This window comes from Mustela lutreola, chromosome 10, assembly GCF_030435805.1.
Source record: "Mustela lutreola isolate mMusLut2 chromosome 10, mMusLut2.pri, whole genome shotgun sequence".
In the NCBI taxonomy this organism is placed as follows: Eukaryota; Metazoa; Chordata; class Mammalia; order Carnivora; family Mustelidae; genus Mustela; species Mustela lutreola.
This window is the reverse complement of record NC_081299.1, coordinates 75,172,920-75,195,845: the sequence shown is the minus strand read 5'-3', so window position 1 is coordinate 75,195,845 and position 22,926 is coordinate 75,172,920. Positions and strand designations below refer to the sequence as shown.

The 22,926-nt window shown below is 38.1% G+C and overlaps 1 protein-coding gene across 2 annotated transcripts in view; it reads left to right on the top strand.

Annotated features, from left to right (window-relative positions):
- The window catches only part of LOC131810279 (guanylate-binding protein 4-like), a 28,441-nt gene extending 5,515 nt beyond the window's left edge, over positions 1 to 22,926 (top strand). Inside the window, exons 2-13 of one of the 2 annotated variants that reach the window (XM_059138015.1) lie at positions 280 to 475; positions 3,986 to 4,113; positions 6,074 to 6,183; positions 6,397 to 6,593; positions 10,378 to 10,623; positions 11,706 to 11,986; positions 13,136 to 13,348; positions 14,437 to 14,539; positions 14,867 to 15,060; positions 15,919 to 16,009; positions 16,418 to 16,614; positions 21,364 to 22,926. In XM_059138015.1, the coding sequence (XP_058993998.1) occupies positions 286 to 475; positions 3,986 to 4,113; positions 6,074 to 6,183; positions 6,397 to 6,593; positions 10,378 to 10,623; positions 11,706 to 11,986; positions 13,136 to 13,348; positions 14,437 to 14,539; positions 14,867 to 15,060; positions 15,919 to 16,009; positions 16,418 to 16,614; positions 21,364 to 21,429 (2,016 nt within the window). In that variant the 5' untranslated portion in view covers positions 280 to 285 and the 3' untranslated portion in view covers positions 21,430 to 22,926. The remainder of the gene's footprint in view (positions 1 to 279; positions 476 to 3,985; positions 4,114 to 6,073; positions 6,184 to 6,396; positions 6,594 to 10,377; positions 10,624 to 11,705; positions 11,987 to 13,135; positions 13,349 to 14,436; positions 14,540 to 14,866; positions 15,061 to 15,918; positions 16,010 to 16,417; positions 16,615 to 21,363) is intronic. The other variant, XM_059138016.1, reaches the window with a different exon arrangement.

Below are 22,926 nucleotides of genomic sequence, written 5' to 3'. Positions count from 1 at the left end.
TTTTTTTACCAAGGCTTTTTATGCAGAGGGATTCCTGAGCAAGAACATTATTTTTAGAGAACAGAATCACTGGAGACAAATGATACATATGTGCCATCATAGATAACGCTAGGGATTATGGGCATGTTAGAAGAAATCTGTGATCTACTGGTGGCAGGCTATATACTTCTCCCTTAAAAACATACAAAACATAGGAAGTAGATATGCACGTTCCTTGGATAACCATTAAAGATGACTTTGGGATCTTCCATTCTACTGTGAGGCTCTTCTGCATTTCAGGTCATCATGGCATCTGGACCCACCATGACAGAACCCATTTGTCTAGTGGAAAACCACGGAGAGCAGTTGAATGTGAATCGAAAAGCGTTACAGATTCTTGACAAGATTTCTCAGCCTGTGATGGTGGTAGGCATTGTAGGGCAATACCGGACAGGAAAATCCTACCTGTTGAACCGCCTATTAGGACAAAACCATGGTGAGTGTTGTCCTGGGACTGGAGTCATTTGCTTGGAACCAGCGATACTGCAGATTGGTGATGCTCCTCTGATGTCATCTAAAGAAAGAGGCTGACTCTACCCAATAAAGCAAACTTGTAATATTGACCATCTAATGAACAACCTCAACCCCATTTGTTCATAAAACCTCTTTTCTCCAATAATGAATGCCATTTTCCACACCCTATTAGAGATCCAACCCCCCTCCCCCAACTAGTTCCTCTGGATCCCATCCACTCTTCTCAGAAACTCAGCTTCTACTACTACTTCCTTTCTTTTTCCTGTATCACTCCTGCCAAACCTGTAATGTCATTTCAAGAAACTTCAAATTACTTTAATATTTACCACTTTTGTTAGAAGAGGAAAGGAAGAGAAAAAGGGGAAAATCTTTTTTATCCTATATGTCATTAGAGCTGCCATTTTATTTTTCTGCTCCATGTCAAGGCAAAATTTTCATAAATTATAACCCCTTCTCCCTCTTTTTTTAGCCTTTTCAAATATGTAAACTTTAACACATACAGAAGAGTACCTAAAACACAGTGTACAATAAAATGAATAAAGTGAACACCTGTGTAACTATGGCTTGAGTCAAGAAATAAATCATTGGTGGGGCATCTGGCTGGCTCAGTTGGTTAAACATCCAACTCTTGATCTCCACTCAGGTCTTCAGCTCAGGATAATGAGTTCAAGCCCTCTGAGCCTGAGTAAGCTTTTATTTTAAGCCCTACTTACAATAAAAATTAAAAAAAAAAAAAAGAAAGAAAAAGAAAAAGAAAAAAAATCACTGTCAACACCCAAAGGCCCAAACCATACACTCTCACACTCTCACTAGTGCTCACCGATGTTTTGATTTTCATGATACTTATTCCTTTGCTTTTTAAAAATGGTTTTATAGTCTATGTTTGTATTTCTAAAGCATACTTTATTTTGGACTGCTTTTAAAATTGATATAAATGGAATTTAATCAAGTTCTAGTCTCAGATCACAGCTCCAAATGTGAAAATTTGTCATTCTTTTCCATTCCTGGTCCCCAGCATTTACTCCTAGAACTTGTACCTCTCTTCCCACATAAAACAATTCCACACTTAAAGAATCTTGATGGGGACAGAGACTACCTCCATCCATAGAGGGGAGAACCTACTTTACCATTCTTGCAGTTGGACATGACAGGAAGCTTCAACAGTCATATGACCACCTGCAACTCTGACTCAAAACATGTGATAGACACACTGGGACAGTGTCCGTGCATTGGGCACAGGTGGTCTGAGCAGTATCACAGTAGTGTCATGCAGCCATCAGGGGCTGCAGAGATAGCAATCCTAGCCTCAGTGTCCAGTGTCAGTGCTGTGGACAGTAGCCAGACACTGGCTTTGTGTGCGCCTCCATTAAAGTCCAGTGTTGATTCTGCTACCGGCTGCGTAGCCTCAAACCTGTATTGTGGCTTTCCTGGAAATAAAACAAGGTCCCATTTAAAAAAAAAATTTTTCTCTTTTCAATTTTTTATTTAAATTCTAGTTAACACACAGTGCAATATTGGTTTCTGGAGTAGAAGTCAGTGATTCATCACTTATATACAACATCCACTACTCATCACAAGAAGTGCCTTCTTTAATATCCATTTCAATACCCATCACCTATCTAGCCCATCTTTAAGAGTCTCTTATGGTTTCTTTAAGAGTCTCTTATGGTTTGTTTTCCTCTCTCTTTTTTTTTCTCCCTCCCATATATTCATCTGTTTTGTTTCTTTAAATTACACATATGAGTGAAATTATATGCCATTTGTCTTTCTTTGACTGATTTATTTTACTTAGCATAATACATTCTTAGCTTTGTCCATGTCCTTGAAAATGGCAAGGAATGAAAGTTTGACTTCTTCCTAGCCCATTCAGTTGCCTTTTATTTCTTTGTGTTGTTTAGTTGCTGAGTGGCTAAGACTTCCAATACTATGTTAAATAATAATGGTAAGAGTGCACATCCTTGTCTTATTCGTGACTATAGGTGAAAGGCTCTCAGTTTTTCCCTATCAAGGGATATTAGCTGTGGGTCTTTCATATATGGCCTTTATGATGTTGAAGTATGTCTCATCTTTATATACTTTACTGAGGGTTTTTATCAAGAAAGGACACTGTATTTTGTCGAATGCTTTTTTTTTTTTTGCATCTATCAAGATCATATGGTTCTTATCCTTTCTTTTATTAATGTGAATTGGTAATAATTAATTAATAATAATAAATATTATAATTAATAATATAATAATGATTAATGTGAATCAATAATAATTCTTTAATTAATTAATTAATCTTTTATTAATCCTTTCTTTTATTAATATCACATCAACTAATTTGTGAATACTGAACCAGCCCTGAAGCCCAGGAATAAATCCCATTTGGTCATGGTGAATAATTCTTTTAATGTACTCTTGAATTCAGTTTGCTAGTGTCATGTTGAAAATTTTTACATCCATGTTCATCATGGTGAATATTGGGATATTGGCCTGTAATTTTCCATTTTAGTGGGGTCTTTGTCTGGTTTTGGAATCAAGGTAATGCTGATTACCTGGTAGAATGAGTTTGGAAGTTTTCTTAAATGGAATTAAATTTTATGTATTTTTTGATGTATTCTTTTGCTCAACAAGAAGTTTTTAAGATTCATCCATTTTTTGTATGTACCTATAATTTATTTCAAGGCACTGTAGTAACTTTTATCTTTTTTAAAAAAGATTTTATTTATTTATTTGACAGACAGAGATCACAATTAGGCATAGAGGCAGACAGAGAGAGAGGGGGGAGGAAGCAGGCTCTCTGCTAAGCAGAGAGCCCGATGCAGGGCTCGATCCCAGGACCCTGGGATCATAACCTGAGCTGAAGGCAGAGGCTTTAACCCACTGAGCCACCCAGGTGCCCCGTAAGTTTTATCTTTTATGAACAAAATTGTCTTAGATATTCTTGCAATTTTATCCTGATGTATAGGTACACAAACTTCTCATATAATATATCCTGAAGTGGAATTTCTACGTTACAGAGTATTTGTTTCTTTAGGACTTCTAGATAATATCAATGTCTTTTTCAACTCTCTGTTCAAGTTACATGTTTATTAGCAGCAATTAAGAATTCTCACATCCAAAGAAAAATTTTTGACTCTTACTGTTATGATGACTACTTGGTTCTATGTCATGTGCCTCACTATAAATAAGGTTAAGTACACTTTCACATATTATTTGCCCTTTGTAATTCCTATTTTGTTAAATGCCTGTTGAAGTCTTTTTAAAAAATTGTAATTGGATTGTCTTGTTTAGTTCTTACTGATTTTTAGGAGAACCTGCCTCTGGCCCCATTAGTCATTAGTCATTTATTTCTATGTAGACCATGCAGCCCTGGTTTTTCAAATATCTTACCTCCTCTCTGGCTCAGCAGCAGTAGGTGCTGAACTTCAGTCCACTAAACTCTAAGCATCCCCATACATCCATGTTGCTTTCTTCTCTTCTCTTGCAGGCTTCCTCCTGGGTTCCACAGTGAAGTCTAAAACCAAAGGTATTTGGATGTGGTGTGTACCCCACCCCTCCAAGCTGAACCACACCCTGGTCCTTCTGGACACTGAAGGTCTAGGGAATATAGAAAAGGTAAGGCAAAGGGGGAATCTTGACTCTACTTTTCATTTGCTACCTCAATTCAAGTTCTATTACCTAGTCTTAAAAACTCTAAACCCAAGTACGAAAATGAGAATATATTTCTCCCTGAACTTACTTTTCTGGTCACCTCAAGTATTGGGGTATATAATAATAACATCTTCTTACTTTTAACAGTTGGATAAACATACAGTTTAGTAAATACTTAACCAAACAGCTGAATTCCCGTGTTCTGTGCTAAATACTACAGATACCGCAGCAAATAGGGCAAATGCCTAGAGCTTAACTGCAGGAGACAACATGTACACAGTGTGATAAGTACTGGGAACCATGCGTAGATGTAGGCAACTAATCCAATCACATGGCTTCGAAAAAGCTTCCTGGAAGAAATAATATGTAAACTGTAACCCATGAAGTCAGTGGGACCTAGCAGTTCAAGTATATGGATGTGATTTAGAAGTAGGGGATGTGGGCGCCTGGGTGGCTCAGTGGGTAAGCCTCTGCCTTTGGCTCAGGTCATGATCCTAGGGTCTTGGGATCAAGCCCCGCATCTGGCTCTCTGCTCAGCAGGAAATCTGCTTCCCTCCCCCACTCCACCCCCCCCGCCTGCCTCTCTGCCTAGTTATGATCTCCGTCAAATAAATAAAATTTTTAAAATAAAAAAAAAAGAAGTAAAAGAAGTAGGAGATATGAAATAGGGTTTCAGTAAAGTAATTTATTTAAATCCTCTTCAGACGAAGTTTAGCTATGCCAGGAGCATTCATGAAGGGTTTTAGTTCAAATCTCTGATTTTAGAGATTACTTCTTCTCTGACTTATATAAGAAAATGACCTTGACCCACTGAAATTATCTTACCTTATATAATCTTACATATTTTCTCTTTATACTATTAAGTGAAACAAATTATTTCTCCTTATTTTACATTACTCTGAGCCTATATTCAAAGTAGCATTGGTAAATATCTGGCTTCCATAAATGTGGGGAGAAAGTATTCAGAGATTCTGTGCTCAGCTTTAAAGCTCTTAACAGTAAATTCAATATAAAAGCAAAATGATTCTCTTGATGTTGAAAACGATTGTTATTTGGCCCAAATCCTGCTTTAAAAAAAAAAAGCAATCTACGTTGGATACTTTCAGGGACAATAAGGACTTGAGGAAATAGTTTTTTTCCCAAAAATATGAAAAAGTTTTCTAGTCTTCCAGTTCAAATCTGATAAGCATAGAATCTAGATACTGCACTTGTACAAGGCAACAGGATATACTGTGTTGTAAACTGCTGATGGCAGCAGAACCAGTGGCTAACACTAAAATTGTGGAATGCTTTGAGATATCTGACTCTATTTTCCTGGTCTTCAAAGAATTTCAGGTCTTCCCCTGAATGTTGGTTCCAGTTTTGCCCTCCATAACCAAGACCCCATAGTGACCCTATAGTCACTTCTTGCTCTGAAGTTGCACGATTCTTTTTTCCATGTGAGAGATTATAAGCTTGGTTGCCTTTATCTGCCCCTTCTTAAGTCATCTTAAGAACAATAACTTTTGCATCCATACAGCCAAATGCAGTAGGTGCATTTAGGTGCCTAAAGAGTAGTTGTAGAATTTTTTTGAATAACATTTGTGTTGCAAATATAGATAATATGAAGAAAAATTTGATAGAGGAATAATTGCTCACATTATTGTATGTCTGCTGTATTCTAGGAACTGCATTAGACATTTTACCCATATTGACAATGTCATTTACTTCTTTTAATAGCTAAGGTACTGGGGCCCTGAGAGGGTACTATGTTAACACTAATAATGAGGTTGAATTTATCATTGTCTTCAAAACTTGTGTTCTTTGTCTTAAGATTTCAGTAATATATATTAACAAAATAATAAATGAAAAACTGAATGAATGAATAAATCAATGGGTGCATAAATAGCAGCCTTCTAAGTCCCTTGTCTAATGTGCTTTCTAGGTCGACCCCAAGAATGACTCATGGATCTTTGCCCTGACTGTGCTTCTGAGCAGCACCTTGATCTACAACAGCATGGGCACCATCAACCACCAGGCCCTGGAGCAGCTGCAGTATCCTTTCAGGGACCAAAACACCAAATTTCATTGAGTTTACAGGAATTGCCATTCTCAACTGAGACTGTCATCTTTTCTGTGACTTAATTGTCATGGTTGCAGAAAGGAGTGAGAGGGACCCAGAATAAAAATTAGTGCTTATAACATTTATTTCTATCTGAGATCTGGAAATTGTGATGTAAAGTACTTGTTCCTTAGCTAAGTTCCTAGCTATGTGACTGAACTATCACAGCTAATCAGGGCGAAGTCATCCTCAAAGTTCAGTGGGGTAGACGACTCTGCCAACTTTGTGAGTTTCTTTCCAGATTTTATTTGGGCTCTACGAGATTTCACACTGGAAATGAAGATAAATGGACTCTTCATAACTGAAGATGAGTACCTGGAGGATGCCTTGAAGCTGCTTCCAGGTCTCAGAGTATGGCTTAAATGGTGGCAGATTTTTTAATGATGGGATCAACTGAGCCCTGTCATTCAGCATATGACATAAATGTTTATTTGAATTTGAAGCCAGTGCTAATGGTGATTGGGCTTTGTGGGTTATTATTACTTTAAAGTCTTTAGCAATTGGAGCTTAAGCTCATTAAAAAAATTCAGGACCCAATATTAGATCAGATAATTTAATGGTAATTGATACCATGAAAAAATATTTCCAGATTTCAATCAGTGCTATAACTTCTTTTTTTTTTTTTACATGGTTATAAGTGTCATTTTTTTAAAAGATTTTATTTATTTGACAGAGATCACAAGTAAGCAGAGAGGAAAACAAGAGAGAGAGAGGGAAGAGAGAGAGAGAGGGAAGAAGGCTCCCTGCTGAGTCCCTGCTGCGGGACTCCATCCCAGGACCCTGAGATCATGACCTGAGCTGAAGGCAGCAGCTTAACCCATTGAGCCACCAAGGTGCCCCATTGCTATAACTTCTTGAGGCCCAAATACTTTTGTGGCTTGTTAAGTGTTCACATTGAAATCAATTACTTATTTTTTTTTATATTTAGCATTTAATATGGAGAATATTAGGGGATGTTATTCCATAAGCTACCAAATATATGTATGACAAGTTACATTAAAAAATAAAATACCAAAATTTTTAAAAATGCTATTCAGTGTGACTTAGGAAAGTCACAGTAAATGTCCTTTAACCTTCAGAATATGTTCCTTGATGTTTTCCTGACCACTGCTTTATTTACATATTAAAATAAAAAACAACTTTATACTCCATCCTGAAAAAACCTGGAATGGTTTTTCAAGTAGCTTCAAATCTGGAATGTAACTCCCCACACATAACACATTTCCTATGGGAAAATGCTTTCCTGGTTTATTAAATTTGGGAAGTTTTAAATACGAATTCTCCGGATTTCATCTCTACCATGATGGCGCTGGCCTTCATAGTTACTCCTCATTCCTTCGTTCTCATCTGCAGAGTCTCGTAGGACTTATTTCGAAAAGCTTCTGCCCCCACACTCCAAACACGATGGTCTCTCTCTGACTTGGCTGACAGGAGTGTATGTCTAGGACTTCCTGCTGCTGCATCCCATCTCCATTATCACCGGAAGTCCCCTGAGGGTCAACATCAAGTTGCTAACATCTCCTTCATTCTAATTTCTCACTTGTGAGTTTTTCGATGTATACGAAGCCCTGAGTTCCAACAGAAGGATTTCCCACATTCAGAGCATTTCCAAGGCTTCTCTCCTGTGTGAACTCTCTGATGCTCACTGAGGGACGACTTCTGAGTGAAGGCCTTCCCACATTCACCACACTTGAAAGGTTTTTCTCCTGAGTGAGTTTTCTGGTGGATCTGAAGCGACGCCTTCCTGGGATAGGCTTTCTCACATTCGCTGCACTCGTAGGGTTTCTCCGTCGAGTGAGTCCTCTGGTGTATGATGAGCTGGGATTTCCCACAAAAGGCTCTCTCACAGAAGCTACACTCGTACGGCCTCTCTCCCATGTGCGTCCTCCTGTGTATGACGAGGTATGACTTGCTGCTGAAAGCCTTCCCACACTCGCTGCACCCGAACGGCTTCTCGCCCGCGTGCGCTCTCAGATGTGCGGTGAGCTGCTCCTTCCGGCCGAAGGCCTTCCCGCATTCGCCGCACTGGTAAGGATTGTTTCCCGTGTGGATTCCCAGGTGGACGACGAGCTGCGTCTTCATATTGAAGGCTTTCCCACAGTCGCTGCACTGATAGGGTTTCTCCCCTGTGTGCATTCGGATGTGAACCAGGAGGTAGGACTTACTCCTGAAGGCTTTCCCACACTCGCTGCGTTTATGGGGCTTCACCCCCGTGTGCGTCCTCTGGTGTACGACGAATGGCGACTTCAAACTGAAGGCTTTCCCACACTCGCCACACTCGTAAGGTTTCACGCCCGTGTGGCTTCACTGGTCAATTACTTATTTTTAAAATGTATTTCAATAGTAATAATAATATAGTAATCAAAATGGTAGAATAGTATATTTTAATAGTGTTGGCTTATTAATAGATTATCTGATCTAATTTATCTGATTAATAGATTATCTGATCTAATATTTGGGCCTGAATTTCTTTAGTGAGCTTAAGCTCCAATTGCTAGAGATTTTAAAGTAATAAATAAAGTTATAATATTTAATAATTATATATTACTAGTACCTATAGAGTTATATTCTCCACAGAAAGGATATTTGCAAACTAAAAGGTCCAGAAAAAATGTTGACATATCTTTCCTGTAAAGCTGTCAGACCTTCATGTTACCTTCCTTATAACATCATCCTTTTCACTTTGTAGCCTTACACAATATTCTATTTTTATGTTATAAATTTGTTACATGTATTTAGCAAAGTGGATAATAGAAGACATCTATAGGGATAGGGAGCATTCATTTTTATTTATTCATTGAACAGCTGATATGTGCTACAGAATTGCTCTGTAAGATCCTATGAAGTCTGAATCGATCTGATATAGGGAAATGATGAGGTCTCAAATTACATTTAGATTAAAGTATACTTTAGAGATTTCAATTAAAGGAAATCTAAACATATTTGTGGTGTGACATGTTTTTGGCTTATGCTTATAAAAATTTTTCTTTATTGATCTGGATATCATCTATTTTCTTCCTGACATTTTCCCCAGCAAAGTGTTACCCTTTTGCTCTGGGATCACGTTAAGGCCCATATTTCATTTTTGACATGGAAAAGTACTTCTGACCTCTTTTTAAATTATAGTTGACACATAGTGTTGCATTAGTTACAGGTGTAGAAAAATAGTGATTTGACAACTCTGTACATTATGCTGTGCTTACCACAAGTGTAGCTACCATCTGTCACCAAACAACACTGTAACAATATCATTGACTATATTCCATTCTATACCTTTCTTCCTCTGACTTCATTCCTTAACTGGAAGGCTGTACCTCCCACTCCCCTTCACCCATTTTACTCATCCCCCACCACCATCCTTTCTGCAACCACCAGTTCTCTGTATTTATGGCCCTCTGACTTTTTTTCTTAGTCATTCAATAAACATTAGATTCTTAATCCATGGGACCCCATAAAAATGCCAGGGAAACTAGCATAAGTTTATTCACTTGTGCTGAATGCCTCCCATTCCTCTCCTAAAGTACTTCCCCGACTCTTAGCTCTGTTCAGAAAGGAATTTTCCTTGACTTTGGTATATTAGCACAATTTCAATTTACAAAGCTCATGATTAGAATAAAGGAGATTCAGTGATTTTTTTTTTACTCTGAATTTTAGACATTTTTTTCTTACCTTGATATTATTCATCCTCCACCTGATATTTTAACAAGCAATATCTTACTCTTCTTTTGGTATTATTTTATTTTAGGGTCCATATTTCATATCTAATATGGGGACAGTCAAATCACAAAAGGAATTGTTACCATTTTTTTTTGGTTACTCACTCACTTGATAAACATTTAATGAATATATCAACCACTAAACTCCATAACAGTACTAAGGAAACCAACCATAACTTGCTTCAGTTGGGACTGATGCCCCTCCTACTCCCCTATTTCCCTGGCTCTGCTCCATGTAGAAATGGAATTTCCTTGCCTGTGGTGATGGTCCAGATTGATTTGAAATGATTGGGTTAAAGGAGATTTATAGGCACAGGAAATGCCATAATGCAAAGATGCCTGGAAATGAAAGTTCTGACTCCCTTACCTAAAGACCACTTTTCAATGATCAGTTTTTTTCCATTTTTGCAGGCACAAATCCCAAAATCCAGAATTCCAACATGCCCAGAGAGTGTATCAGGCAGTTCTTTCCAAAACGGAAATGCTTCGTCTTTGACCGGCCTACAAGTGATAGAAATCTCTTACTCCATCTTGAGAAGGTGCCAGAAGACAAGCTAGACAGTACTTTCCAGGACCAATCAAAGAAATTCTGTACCTATATTTTCAATCACACAAAGACCAAGACCCTAAGAGAGGGAATCACTGTCACTGGGAGCCGTAAGTCACCTTTGTCCCAAAGCATGTCTCTGTGTCAGTGTGGTGGTGCTTTGATGAGAGCCTGGATTTGTCAGTAATTTTGTTTACATCTGTGTGTAACTATGGAGAAGCAGATGTTCATGGCCTGAAAAGAAATCGATGTGTGTTTACTCATTAAAGTCTCCCTGTGTGAGGGTCTGCTGAGACCTGATATACCTCAGGAACTTAAGCCACTAATCCTAAGAAGACAAGATGGTGTTAAAGAGAGGACATCTGTATATTGAGAAATCCTATGGGATAACTTCTTGTCTTGAAGGAGATAGCAGGTTATTTTGTAAATTTACATGAGTCAGGTCATAAAGAGCAAGCTATGAGTTCCTGCAAGATCACTGAGAAACAGAATTATGTGTCATCTTATGTGTAGGGCAGGCTTCATGGGCATGTAACTTACGCAGTCCTATAGTATTCTGTGTGGAGATGGACCCATACTTGCTTTAAGATCCTCTATCCCTGTTTTGAATTCTCGATCATGTTCAACTAGGAGTTCACATTTTTGTTTTGTATCAGGGCACACACATTATGCTGCTAGTCTTGTTTGTGTCTATTACTTCACCTATGTAATCTATTCCTTTACATTCTCATGAATGGGAAACCATTTTTCCAGTAACATAGGTGCATATTGTATAGTTAGTCATTTAAATTGTGCTGTGACAAAATGGAGAATAAAAGAAAAAACAGGAGGGACGCCTGGGTGGCTCAGTTGGTTGGACGACTGCCTTCGGCTCGGGTCATGATCCCGGAGCCGACTCCGCGGGGAGTCTGCTTCTCTCTCTGACCTTCTCCTCGCTCATGTTCTCTCTCACTATCTCTCTCCCAAATAAATAAATAAAATCTTTAAAAAAAAAAAAAAAAAAAAGAAAAGAAAAAACAGGAAAACAATAATCCTGTTAGAAAGGAGTAGATTCCCAAAAGGAGAAAATAAAATTTCCTTGTAAATAAGGTGGGGCTTTTAGATCTTAGAATCTTAGAATGATGCTTCATAAAAACTATAAGCTACTGATTGAGACCTTGGTATTTATGCTTAAATTCCCTGGCTTATATAGGGCTGGGGACTCTGTTGATAACCTATATGGATGCCATCCATCATGAAGCAGTTCCTTGCTTGGAGAACGTGGTGACAACTCTGGCTCAGATTGAGAATCCAGTGGCCGTGCAGAAGGCAGCTGACCACTACAGAGAGCAGATGGCCCAGCGAGTGAGGCTGCCCACAGACACACTTCAGGAGCTGTTGGATGTACATGCACACTGTGAGAGGGAAGCCATTGCAGTGTTCATGGAGTACTCCTTCAAAGACGACAAGCGGGAGTTCCAGAAAAAACTCATGGTAATTGTATTAGCATTTAGCACTCCTGATTTCTCTCCTTCGGAAATCATGCTTAGAGCCTATATATTTTTTATCAAATAGTTCATCTCTTTATTCTGGTTAAAGGAGCCTGGATTGGGGCACCTGGGTGGCTCAGTAGGTTAAGCCTCTACCTTCAGCTCAGGTCATGATCTCAGGGTCCAGAGATGGAGACCCACATCTCTACTCAGCTTCCCCCCTCACTCTGCCTGCCTCTCTTCCTACTTGTGATTTCTGTCAAATAAATTAATAAAATCTTAAAAAAAAAATAAATAAAGGAGCCTGGATTGTTGTGAGACAGAGCTATACAGGCTATAGATTACTCTTTTACTATAACATAGACATTTTATTAATTTTCTGCTGCATTAAAAATTGCCATGAGGGGTGGCTGGGTGGCTTAGTTGGTTAATCATCTGCCTTCAGCTCAGGTCATAATCCCAGGGTCCTGGGATCAAGCCCCACATCAGGCTCCCTGCTGAGCAGGGAGCTTGCTTCTCCCTCTGCCAATCCCCCTGCTTGTGCTTTCTCAATCTCCTCTGAGGAAACTACTTCCAGGCACAATTCAACTTTCTCTTTTTCATTGTTGATGGTTGGGTCACTGTTAATCATTCTACAGCAGAAGTAAAATTGGAGTTTATATCTTACAACCCCATCATTTTATAGATGATAAGCCTGAATCCAAGAGAGTTTAATGGGCTTTTGACAAGTAACAGAATCAATCAGAACTAGGACTGAAAGTCTCTGGGGATGCTGGGTTGGCTCAGTTGGTTGAGTGTCTGACTCTTGGTTTTGGCTTAGGTAGTGATTTCAGGTTTGAGGAACTGAGCTCCCCACAGGGCTCTGTTTTCAGCAGGGAGCCTGCTGGAGATTCTTTCTCTCTCCTCCCTCTGCCCCTTCTCCAACTTGCACGTGTGTTCTTTCTCTCTCTATCTCTCAAATAAATAAATTTTTAAAAGAAAGAGAGAGAGAGAAAGAAAGAACAAACTAGGACTAAAAGTCTCTTGACTCCTGGTCCATTCCATATTCCAGTCTACTCATAGGTGATCATGATGCTTTTCCTAAGAGGATGACATTGGACTTTCCCTCCTAACAGCTTCTTTCTAATTGACTTCTTCATAATTTCCCTGGCAGGAGACCATAGAGGAAATCAAGGAAGATTTCTTGCTGCAGAATGAAGATGCATCTGTCAAATTTTGCCAGGCACAGCTTAAGCAACTTTCAGAGTCCTTGATGGAAAGCATTTCAAGAGGAACTTTCTGTGTTCCTGGAGGATATCATCTTTACTTAGAAGAAAAGGAAAAGGTTGAATGGGACTATAACCAAGTGCACAGGAAAGGGGTTAAGGTGAGGAATAAAGAGAGAGGGATGGTTGTCAAAATCCTAGAGTCAAAGGGTGTTGCTTTTTCTGAAAATGTAAGATCACAGCACCATTTTAAGGGAGAAAGCAGAGCATGGCCATATCACCACCCTTTTAGTTTTTATCCACAATTAGTTATATATTGTTGAAGAGATTAGAAATATTTCTTCCAAAACAATGGTGTAGAATTGGGAATTCTGGATTAAAGAGAACAATTTTGCTTTATCAAACAATGTGATAATTTCTTTGCTGAGTATAGAGTATACAAAGAGTAAAGATAACAATCTTTGTTCCAAGATGTCTTCTTTATTTGAAGACAAATAATTGGGTAATTGTATGATTATCATACATTCATGAACAGATAGTGAAAATAATGGTAATGATTATGATGACAATAACAATGATTTTAATAAGGCTAACATATACCATACATATAGTAAGTAACCCATAGATAGGTACTTTCATTGGACTGTCAATTTAATGCTCAGAATATTATTATAATTTAGATACTATAGTTATGCAGTCAAGAAATGTGTTGTACAAAGAAGTAAACAAGTTGCCCAAAGTCGTACTACCAGCAAGTGGGAGAGCTGGTAGGGCAGCTCAGAGTAATTGACTATCTTCAAAACTGGAAATGTAGCTTGGCAATGCACCCTGTAAGAGGAGTAAGAGATATAAGATGCAAGTATCTATAAATGTTATCCTAGTTAAGAAAGGGTAGATAAGCATCCTTTCTGTCAGAAAAGAGATTGAGCAAATATTTGAGAAAACAGGGGTGCCTGTTTATACATGCATAGAAATCTGGTTGGCTGTACCTGGGGTAGATAGTGGAAGGCCTCCCTGGAGAGAAAGATGGAGTGCTAGGAAGGAGGCCACAATAGAAGGTTTCAGGTATCCCACAATAGAAGGTTTCAGGTATCTCAGAATTTATATTGGACCGACGGAAGGAAAGTTAGTAAGGGATATCTAAGCAAATACAAAACTTACAAGGCCAGATTTATGACTTCATAGAATGATAATTTCCCTAAAAAGACAAGATCTTTGTTACATGACATGTCTCTCCTTGTTTCTTCAGGCAAATGAAGTTCTCCAGCACTTCTTACAGAACCAGGTGGCAGTAGAGAACTCCATCCTGCAGGGAGATGTTGTTCTCACCTATCAGGAGAAGGCCCTAGCAGGTACAGGTGCAGGGTTGAGCTCATAGCAGAGTGGGTAGGTTTCTGCACTAACTTCAGACATAGATGAGAGCAAAACCTTCCTGAAACAAAGAGCTTCCTCTCTTTCTGTGAAACAGCACTGCTAAGTATAACAATCAGAACTGGCTTTTTAAATCTGGCAGCCAAGGAGGGTCATCTTGATCACATTCTGAAATGTGCTCTTGGTAACCCACATAGTTCTGAGGTTTGTCAGCTACCTTTTCAGAGTCAGTTTGGTATCTCTACTGAGGAGGTGAGAATCAGGTCTGACTTTTGTTTTTTTCTCTCTCTAAAACATTTGTGGAACAGCTGAATTAGCTTTGAAGGAGGCAGCTGAGAAGGAAGTAGAGCTTCTAAGTCAGAAATACAAGGAGCAACAGCAAAAACTGGAGGCTCAAGAGAGAAGCTTCAAGGAAAATATAGAGCAACTGAGAGATAAGTTGGAGAGAGAAAGAGAAAGCCTTCAGATGGAGCAGGAAAAAATGTTGAATCACAAGCTGAAGGTATGTCTGCACAGAGCCTGGGCAGTGCCCAATGGACAATGCTATGGTTCCTCAGGAGAAGGGCCAAAACTAATAAAAATTATGATCCCAAGGAGAACCATAAAGACATGATTCATTGAAACCTCAGATCCGTCTGGACCCTGCTGAGGCCCTTAAACCCACAAACTCCAGTGCCTTATGTAGCGTTAGAATTTGTCGTGTGCAATTAGCATCCCTGAGGCTGCTGGGCTGCTCTTTATAGTGATTGTTAGGGTGATCTCATTGGGCCCCAGTTAAATAGGGCCTCAGTCCACTAGTCCTTAGGATTCTTGATTGAACCATCAAACAGACCTGTAAGAACTCCATCTTGTCTTAAAAGTATCAGATTAGACTTGAAATACAGGATTCCAAAAGCTCTAAAATGTATTACATTTGTTTCCAGATATGTGTGAGTTATCCTACAAAGCACAGAGCAAAGTTAATTCTTCAGCTCAACCTGGCACTTGATAAGCAGCAATCTAGAGGGGGTCAGCAGTTTCCATTATCTGTTAGACGTGTATGTTCATGCTGCCTCAGTGGGACTGAAAAATAATTAGAATTAATCCTACATCACTCTGAAGGGCATCCTCAGTGCTGGAACTCCTCTTAAGAGGATAGTTCTCTGGTCTGACCCAGCCTGACCCCACTCCCCTCGTAGTTGAGGGACTCCTGGGAAGGTGTAAACCATGGATACTCCCAGTCTCCAGGACAGACCCATCGAAAAGCACTCTCAGGTGATAGAACAGTAGACACAGTGCTTCAGAGCTGAAACTGTTGAACTCAAAACCCTTACTTTTGGTAATAGAGGACTTTCAAAAGTGGACTCCTTCTCTTTTATAGATCCAAGAAGAACTTCTTAATGAAGGATTCCTACAGAAATCTGAGGACTTGGATACAGAGATAGAGCTACTAAAAAAAGAGATTGCAGCGGGTAATGAAAATAAATACTCATTGGATCTATGGGTCTTTTATTTGACTGGTAAAGTATTAGGTGAAGAAATGCCAGGTCCTAGTGAGTTACCTGGTGTGGGGATGAAGATTGTGGGCTCAAAATGACATAAGCCCAGAATTCCTTGAGGGGTTTCTATGATGCTCTGACTTACTTTGGAAGCATGTGTCATTTTAGTTTCTTTAACATAAGTTTAAAGATAAACTGTGATTATCAATGATTACTAAGGTGTGACATACAAAAGTCAGACTTAATTTTGATCAAATTAAGGAAATAGTAAACAAGATTATAAAAGAGAAGTGTAAGAAAAGGCCAGATTTGCAGTTGCAGCTAAACAAAATACTGCAAAATAAAATCATCAGACCTGATTGTTGCTTTCTTCTCTCTAAGGTGCTAAGCAAGCTAAGGAGGAGGCAGCTGGGAAGAAACTGGAGCTGCTAAGATGGAAATACAAGGAGCAACAGCAAAAACTGGAGATTCAGGAGAGAAGCTTTAAGGAAAACTTAGCCCAACTGAGAGAGAAGTTGGAAAGAGAAAGTGAAAACTTTCAGAGGGAACAGGAAAAAACGTTGAAGCACAAGCTAACGGTAAATCTGCACAGAGCCTGGGCAGTGCCCAAGGGACAATGCTGTGGTTCCTCAGGAGAAGGACCAAAACTAATAAAAACGATGACCCCATGGGGAATCATAAAGACCTATGATTCACTTAATGCCTCAGATCCATGTGGATCCTGCTGAGGTCCTTAAGTCCACAAGACTCTAACCCTTTCTATAGTGTTAGTCTTTGAGGTGAACAAATGGCACCCACAGATTGCTAGACTGCTGTTTGTAGTGACTATAGTGTGCTTTCATAATGCCTGGAGTGAGTAGCATGTTAGTCCTATCATACTTAGGTTACTAGTACAACCATCAGATATATCTAAAATCGATCCTCTGGGTTTTGTGTATCAGATTATGCTTGATGGGAAATACAAAATCCAGAAAGCCCTATAACTTGATGCATTTGTTTCCAGATCTGTGTGAATTACTCTGTAAACTATAAGGAAACGGTATTCCTTATTTCAACATGCAACCTGATAGCCTGTTTTCTACACATTGTTAGCAATTCCCATTTTTATAGATGGCAGCCATGCTGCCTGAAGTAGAACTGAAAATTAGTTAGACTCAAACCTACATTCTCTCCCAAAAGGCATCGTTAGAACTGGAACACATGTCTGTGATAGTTCTCGACTGTCTTGACTTAGCCCCAACATCTCCCCACCCTCAGCAAGATGATCCTGAGCAAATCATAGGAAGTTATAAGCCACAGATAGTCTTACCATAAGGGTCAGAACATGGAAATACTGAAAAATTCCATAAAAGAGCACTACAGCAATAAAGAAGTGGATGGATATGCTTAGCTTAGCTACCAGTGTTAAATACAAAACCCATCTTGATAACTAGGAATTTTCAAAAGTGAACTCTCCCTTTTATAAGTCTAAAATAAAATGCTTATTAAAGGATTTAAAATTCTGAGATTACAAACAAAATAGACTTAGAATTCCTGTTAGGAAAGTATAAAATGAGGCTACTCATTTATGACATAACTCATGTTATGCTGTGACTCATTTTTGAGATATATGTGTCATGTTAGTTTCAATTAACAAAAGTTTAAAAAGTAATTACCTAAATATAGGAAGGCCTTACACAGACAAGACAAACTTACTATTGATTAAATTAATTCGAACAAGTGAGAAGCAGGTTAAAAGATGCAGTGGAAAAAAAGACCAAATTTGCAGTAACATCAAAATGATATGATACTGCAGAATAAAATTATCATGAAGTATGTAAAGTTTATATGAAGAAAAATTTTAAGTGCTATATAAGATACAAACATTGACAGAAATTAAAATGTCAGTGTTATTTAACTTAATATGTGCATTTAATTTGATCCAAAACACACATCAAACATAATTTTTCAGAAAGTAGAAAAATTAATTCTAAAGTTTTTATGGAAAGCCACAAACAAAAATATCCAGTGCAGTCCTGAAAAAGAGACAAATGAAAGGGAACTAGCTTTAGCCACATGTCAAAACGCCCCAACAATTAGCAGTGTGGTACTAACATCTGAATATTGTAACAACCACAAAACAGACTTGAAAAATCAGTGCAAAGTCATGAGAAAATTGAACAGATGATAATTTAGGTGTATTCTTTTGTGAAGGAACATGGAATATTCAGCAAATGGTGTTTGAACTATAGGTAGCCAACTGAAAAAGAAAAGTTGAGGTCTCATTTATAGGTAATTTTACGATGGTTCAAAGATATAAACATGAAAAACTATACCGTAAAATTAAATAATAGGGGGCAGTTAAAAAAATAATATTGAAGTAGGTAGAACTTTTCTAAGTATGACATAATGGAAATAAATAAAATATATTTTGCTTTTTCTCTTTGAGTGTAGTTTACATACAATGTTACATTAGTTTCAGTTATATAATATGATTTCTCAAGGTTTTTTTTTTTTTGAAGATTTTATTTATTTATATGAGATTGAGAGAGAGCACAAGAAGGGGAGGATCAGAGGAAGAAGCAGACTCCCTGCTGAGCAGAGTCCGATGCAGGGCTCAATCCCAGGACTCCAGGATCATGACCTGATCTGAAGTCAGTTGCTTAATCAACTGAGCCACCCAGGCATCCATGATTTCTCAAGTCTATACCTTGTGCTATACTCACCACAAGACTAGCAAGCATGTGTCACCATACATTGCTATTAAAATATCATGGACTATATTCCCTATGCTATGCCTTTAATTCCCTTGACTTATTCATTCCATAACTGGAAGCTTGTATCTCCCACTCTTCACCCATTTTGTCCAATCCCCACCCCCTTCTCTCTGATAACTGTCAGTTTGTTTTCTGTATTTTATAGAGCTGGTTCTACTTTTTGTTTGTTTATTCATCTGTTTTTTTTAGATTTTACTTAGGAGTGAAATAAAATCAAAACCTCCTTGAGATATTACCTCACACCTGTCAGAATGACTAGAATCAAAAAGACAAGAAATAACAAGTTGTTGGCAAGGATGTAGAGAAAAAAGAACTCTCATACACTGTTGGTGGGAATGTAAATTGCTACAACCATTATGGAAACAATATGGAGGTTCCTTAAAAAATTAAGAATAGAAACACCATATAATCCAATAATTCCACTTCAGAGTATTTACCCAAAGAAAACAAAAACACTAATTCAAAAAGATATATGCCCCACTATGTTTCTTGCAGCGTTATTTACAATAGTAAAGATATGGAAGCAATCTAAGCGTACATTGATAGATGAATGGTAAGGAAGTTGTGGTATACATATGCAATGGCATATTACACAGCCATTAAAAAGGATGAAATAGCGCCATTTGAGACAACCTGGATGGACCTAGAGAGTATTATGCTAAGTGAAATAAGTCAGACTGAGATAAAAGAAAATACTGATAAATTTGACTATTAGCTATCTAAGAAAAAAAAATGTTCTTCATAGAAAACCATAAGCATATATATTGGCTAATTGGATTTAAATAAAACAAATAAAAAAGAAAAACTTAAGCAAAGTAAAAATACAAATGGTAAAATGAGCAATACATTTTAATATCAGAAAAAATGATATAATTTCTTTAAGCCATTTTCTTTTCCTCACAGCTTCTTTAAAGTAGTGAAGAAAAAAACAGCCATGTCCCCAAAATGGACAAATATGTTAAAGAAATGAAACATATTCAACTTTGCTAATAATAAGAGATGTGCAAAATAAAGTTATGAGGCTCCTGTTTCATCTTCAGGATTAGCAAAGAAAACACCTTTGGTCCTAGGTTGCCAAGGATTTGGAGAAATAGAAAATCTCCCATATTTTCTAGTAGGTGGAAATTGAAACAATTCTATATCAAGGTATTAAATGCACATACCTTTGATCCAGCAAGTTCAAATTTAGGAATTTAACTTATAGATATAATTGTCCATGTGCCAAATGTCATACATACTAAGGTATATGTTGTAGCACTTGCGTATGGCAAAAAAATCAGAAAAAAAATACTTCTCTGTTTGGTACTGGTAATAGAAATCATGGGACATTTGTACAAAAGAATATTCTAGAGTCACTTCAATGGAAGGGAAAACTCTATTTGTACTAATATGAGAAAATCTCCAGATTTAGCATAAAGTGAAAAAACAAAGATGCAGACAGTATACATAGTTGCTATAAGCAAATTTAAATATAATGAATAGATACATCTATTTTATCTGTCTCACAAAGAATACAGAATGAACTAGTAACTATGGTCACAACTGAGGATGGACCTGGGTAGCTGACATGAGGCTTGAGAGATGGCCAACTTTATATCATATATCCTCTTCCATGCCTCTTCCATTTCATAGAGTATATATTTTTACATATTTAGAAATGAAGATGAAATTACTAAGATTAAAACTAAAATAATAATACATAGAAAGGGAACAATTAATGACAGGATGGGAGCATTTATGCTCCTTTAAATAACATACTCAGTGCAATAGAAGTGCTGATTAAAACAGGGAACTGGAAACCATAAGATATGCATCCTAATCTTGTTTTATTTTTATTTATTTTTTTTAAATATTTCATTTATTTATTTGACAGAGAGAGAGATCACAAGTAGGCAGAGAGGCAGGCAGAGAGAGAGGAAGGGAATCAGGCCCCCTGCTGAGCAGAGAGCCCGATGTGGGACTCAATCCCAGGACCCTGAGATCATGACCTGAGCCGAAGGCAGTGGCTCAACCCACCGAGCCACCCAGGCACCCCCTAATCTTGTTTTAATTATGACCTTTCAGTATTCTAGTTTCTAATTTCTTTCCTTTTTTTTTTTATAAACAGACATATAGTTGACATATGACATTATATTAGTTTGGGGTTTACAATATAATGATTCAACTTTTGTATATACTGGGAAATGATCAACACAAGCCTAGTTACCATGCATCCCCATGCAAATTTATAATTCTTTTCCTTGTGATGAAAACTTAAGATTACTTTCTTGGTAACTTTGAAATGTGTATTACAATACTGAGAGCCATTTGTATGTATTCTTTGGAGAAGTGTCTGTTCATGTCTTCTGCCCATTTCTTGACTGGGTTGTTTGTTTTTTGGGTGTTGAGTTTGGTAAGTTCTTTATAGAGCTTGGATACCAGCCATTTATCTATTATGTCATTTGCAAATATCTTCTCCCATTCTTTAGGTTGGCTTTTAGTTTTGTTGACTGTTTCCTTTGCTGTAAAAAAGCTTTTTAGCTTGATGCAGTCCCAGTAGTTCATTTTTGCTTTTGTTTCCCTTGCTTTTAGAGCCATGTCTTGCAAGAAGTTGCTGTGCCCGAGATCAAAGAGATGGCTACCTGTGTTCTCCTCTAGGATTTTGATGAATTCCTGTCTCACATTTAAGTGTTTCATCCATTTTGAGTTTATCTTTGTGTGTGATGTAAGAGAATGGTTCAGTTTCATTCTTCTGCATATGACTCTCCAATTTTCCCAACACCATTTATTGAAGAGACTGTCGCTCTCCCATTGGATATTCTCTCCTACTTTGTCAAAGATAGGTTGAACATAGAGTTGAGGGTCCATTTCTGGGCTCTCTATTTTGTTCCATTGACCTATGTGCCTGTTTTTGTGCCAGTACCATACTGTCTTGATGATTACAGCTTTGTAATATAGCTCGAAGTCCAGAACTGTGATGCCTCAAGCTGTGATTTTTTCAACATTCCTTTGACTATTCAGGGTCTTTTCTGGTTCCATACAAATTTTAGGATTGTTCGTTCCAACTCTGTGAAAAATGTTGATGGTATTTTGATAGGGATTGCATTGAATGTGCAGATTGCTCTGGGCAGCATAGACATTTTAACAGTTTTTATTAATAGAGACATGAAAAAATGCTCCACATCACTTGCCATCAGGGAAATACAAATCAAAACCACAATGAGGTACCACCTTACACCAGTTAGAATGGACAAAATTAACAGGACAGGGAACAACAAATATTGGCGAGGATGTGGAGAAAAGGGGACCCTCTTACAAATGTTGGTGGGAATGCAAGCTGGTACAGCCACTCTGGAAAACAGTATGGAGTTTCCTCAAGGAGTTAAAAATAGAGCTACCCTATAACCCAACAATTGTGCTACTGAGTATTTACCACAAAGATACAGATATAGTGAAAAGAAGGGGCACATGCACCCCAATGTTCATAGCAGCTGTGTCCGCAATAGCCATACTGTGGAAAGAGCCAAGATGTCCTCCAGCAGATGAATGGATAAAGAAGATGTGGTTCATATATACAATGGAATGCTATTCAGCCATCAGAAAGGATGAATACTCACTTTTTACATAGACATGGATGGAACTGGAGAGCATTATGCTAAGTGAAATAAATTAGAGAAAGCCAATTACATGGTCTTAGTCATATGTGGAGTAAAAGGAACAGCACAGAGGATCATAGGGGAAGGGAGGGAAAACTAAATGGGAGGAAATCAGAGAAAGAGACAAGCCATGAGAAACTCTTGACTCTGGGAAACAAACTGAGGGTTGTGGAAAGGGAGGTGGGTGGGGAAAGAGGTTACTGGGTGATGAATATTAAGGAAGGCACATGATGTGATGAACACTGGGTGTTACATGCAACTAATGAATCATTGAACACTATATCAAAAACTAATGATGGGGGGGGGGAGGACCTGGGTGGCTCAGTAGGTTAAAGCCTCTGCCTTCAGCTCAGGTCATGATCCCAGAGTCCTGGGACCGAGCCCCACATCAGGCTCTCTGCTCAGCGGAGAGCCTGCTTCCCCCTCTCTCTCCGCCTGCCTCTCTGTCTACTTGTGATCTCTGTCTTTCAAATAAATAAAGAAAATCTTAAAAAACTAA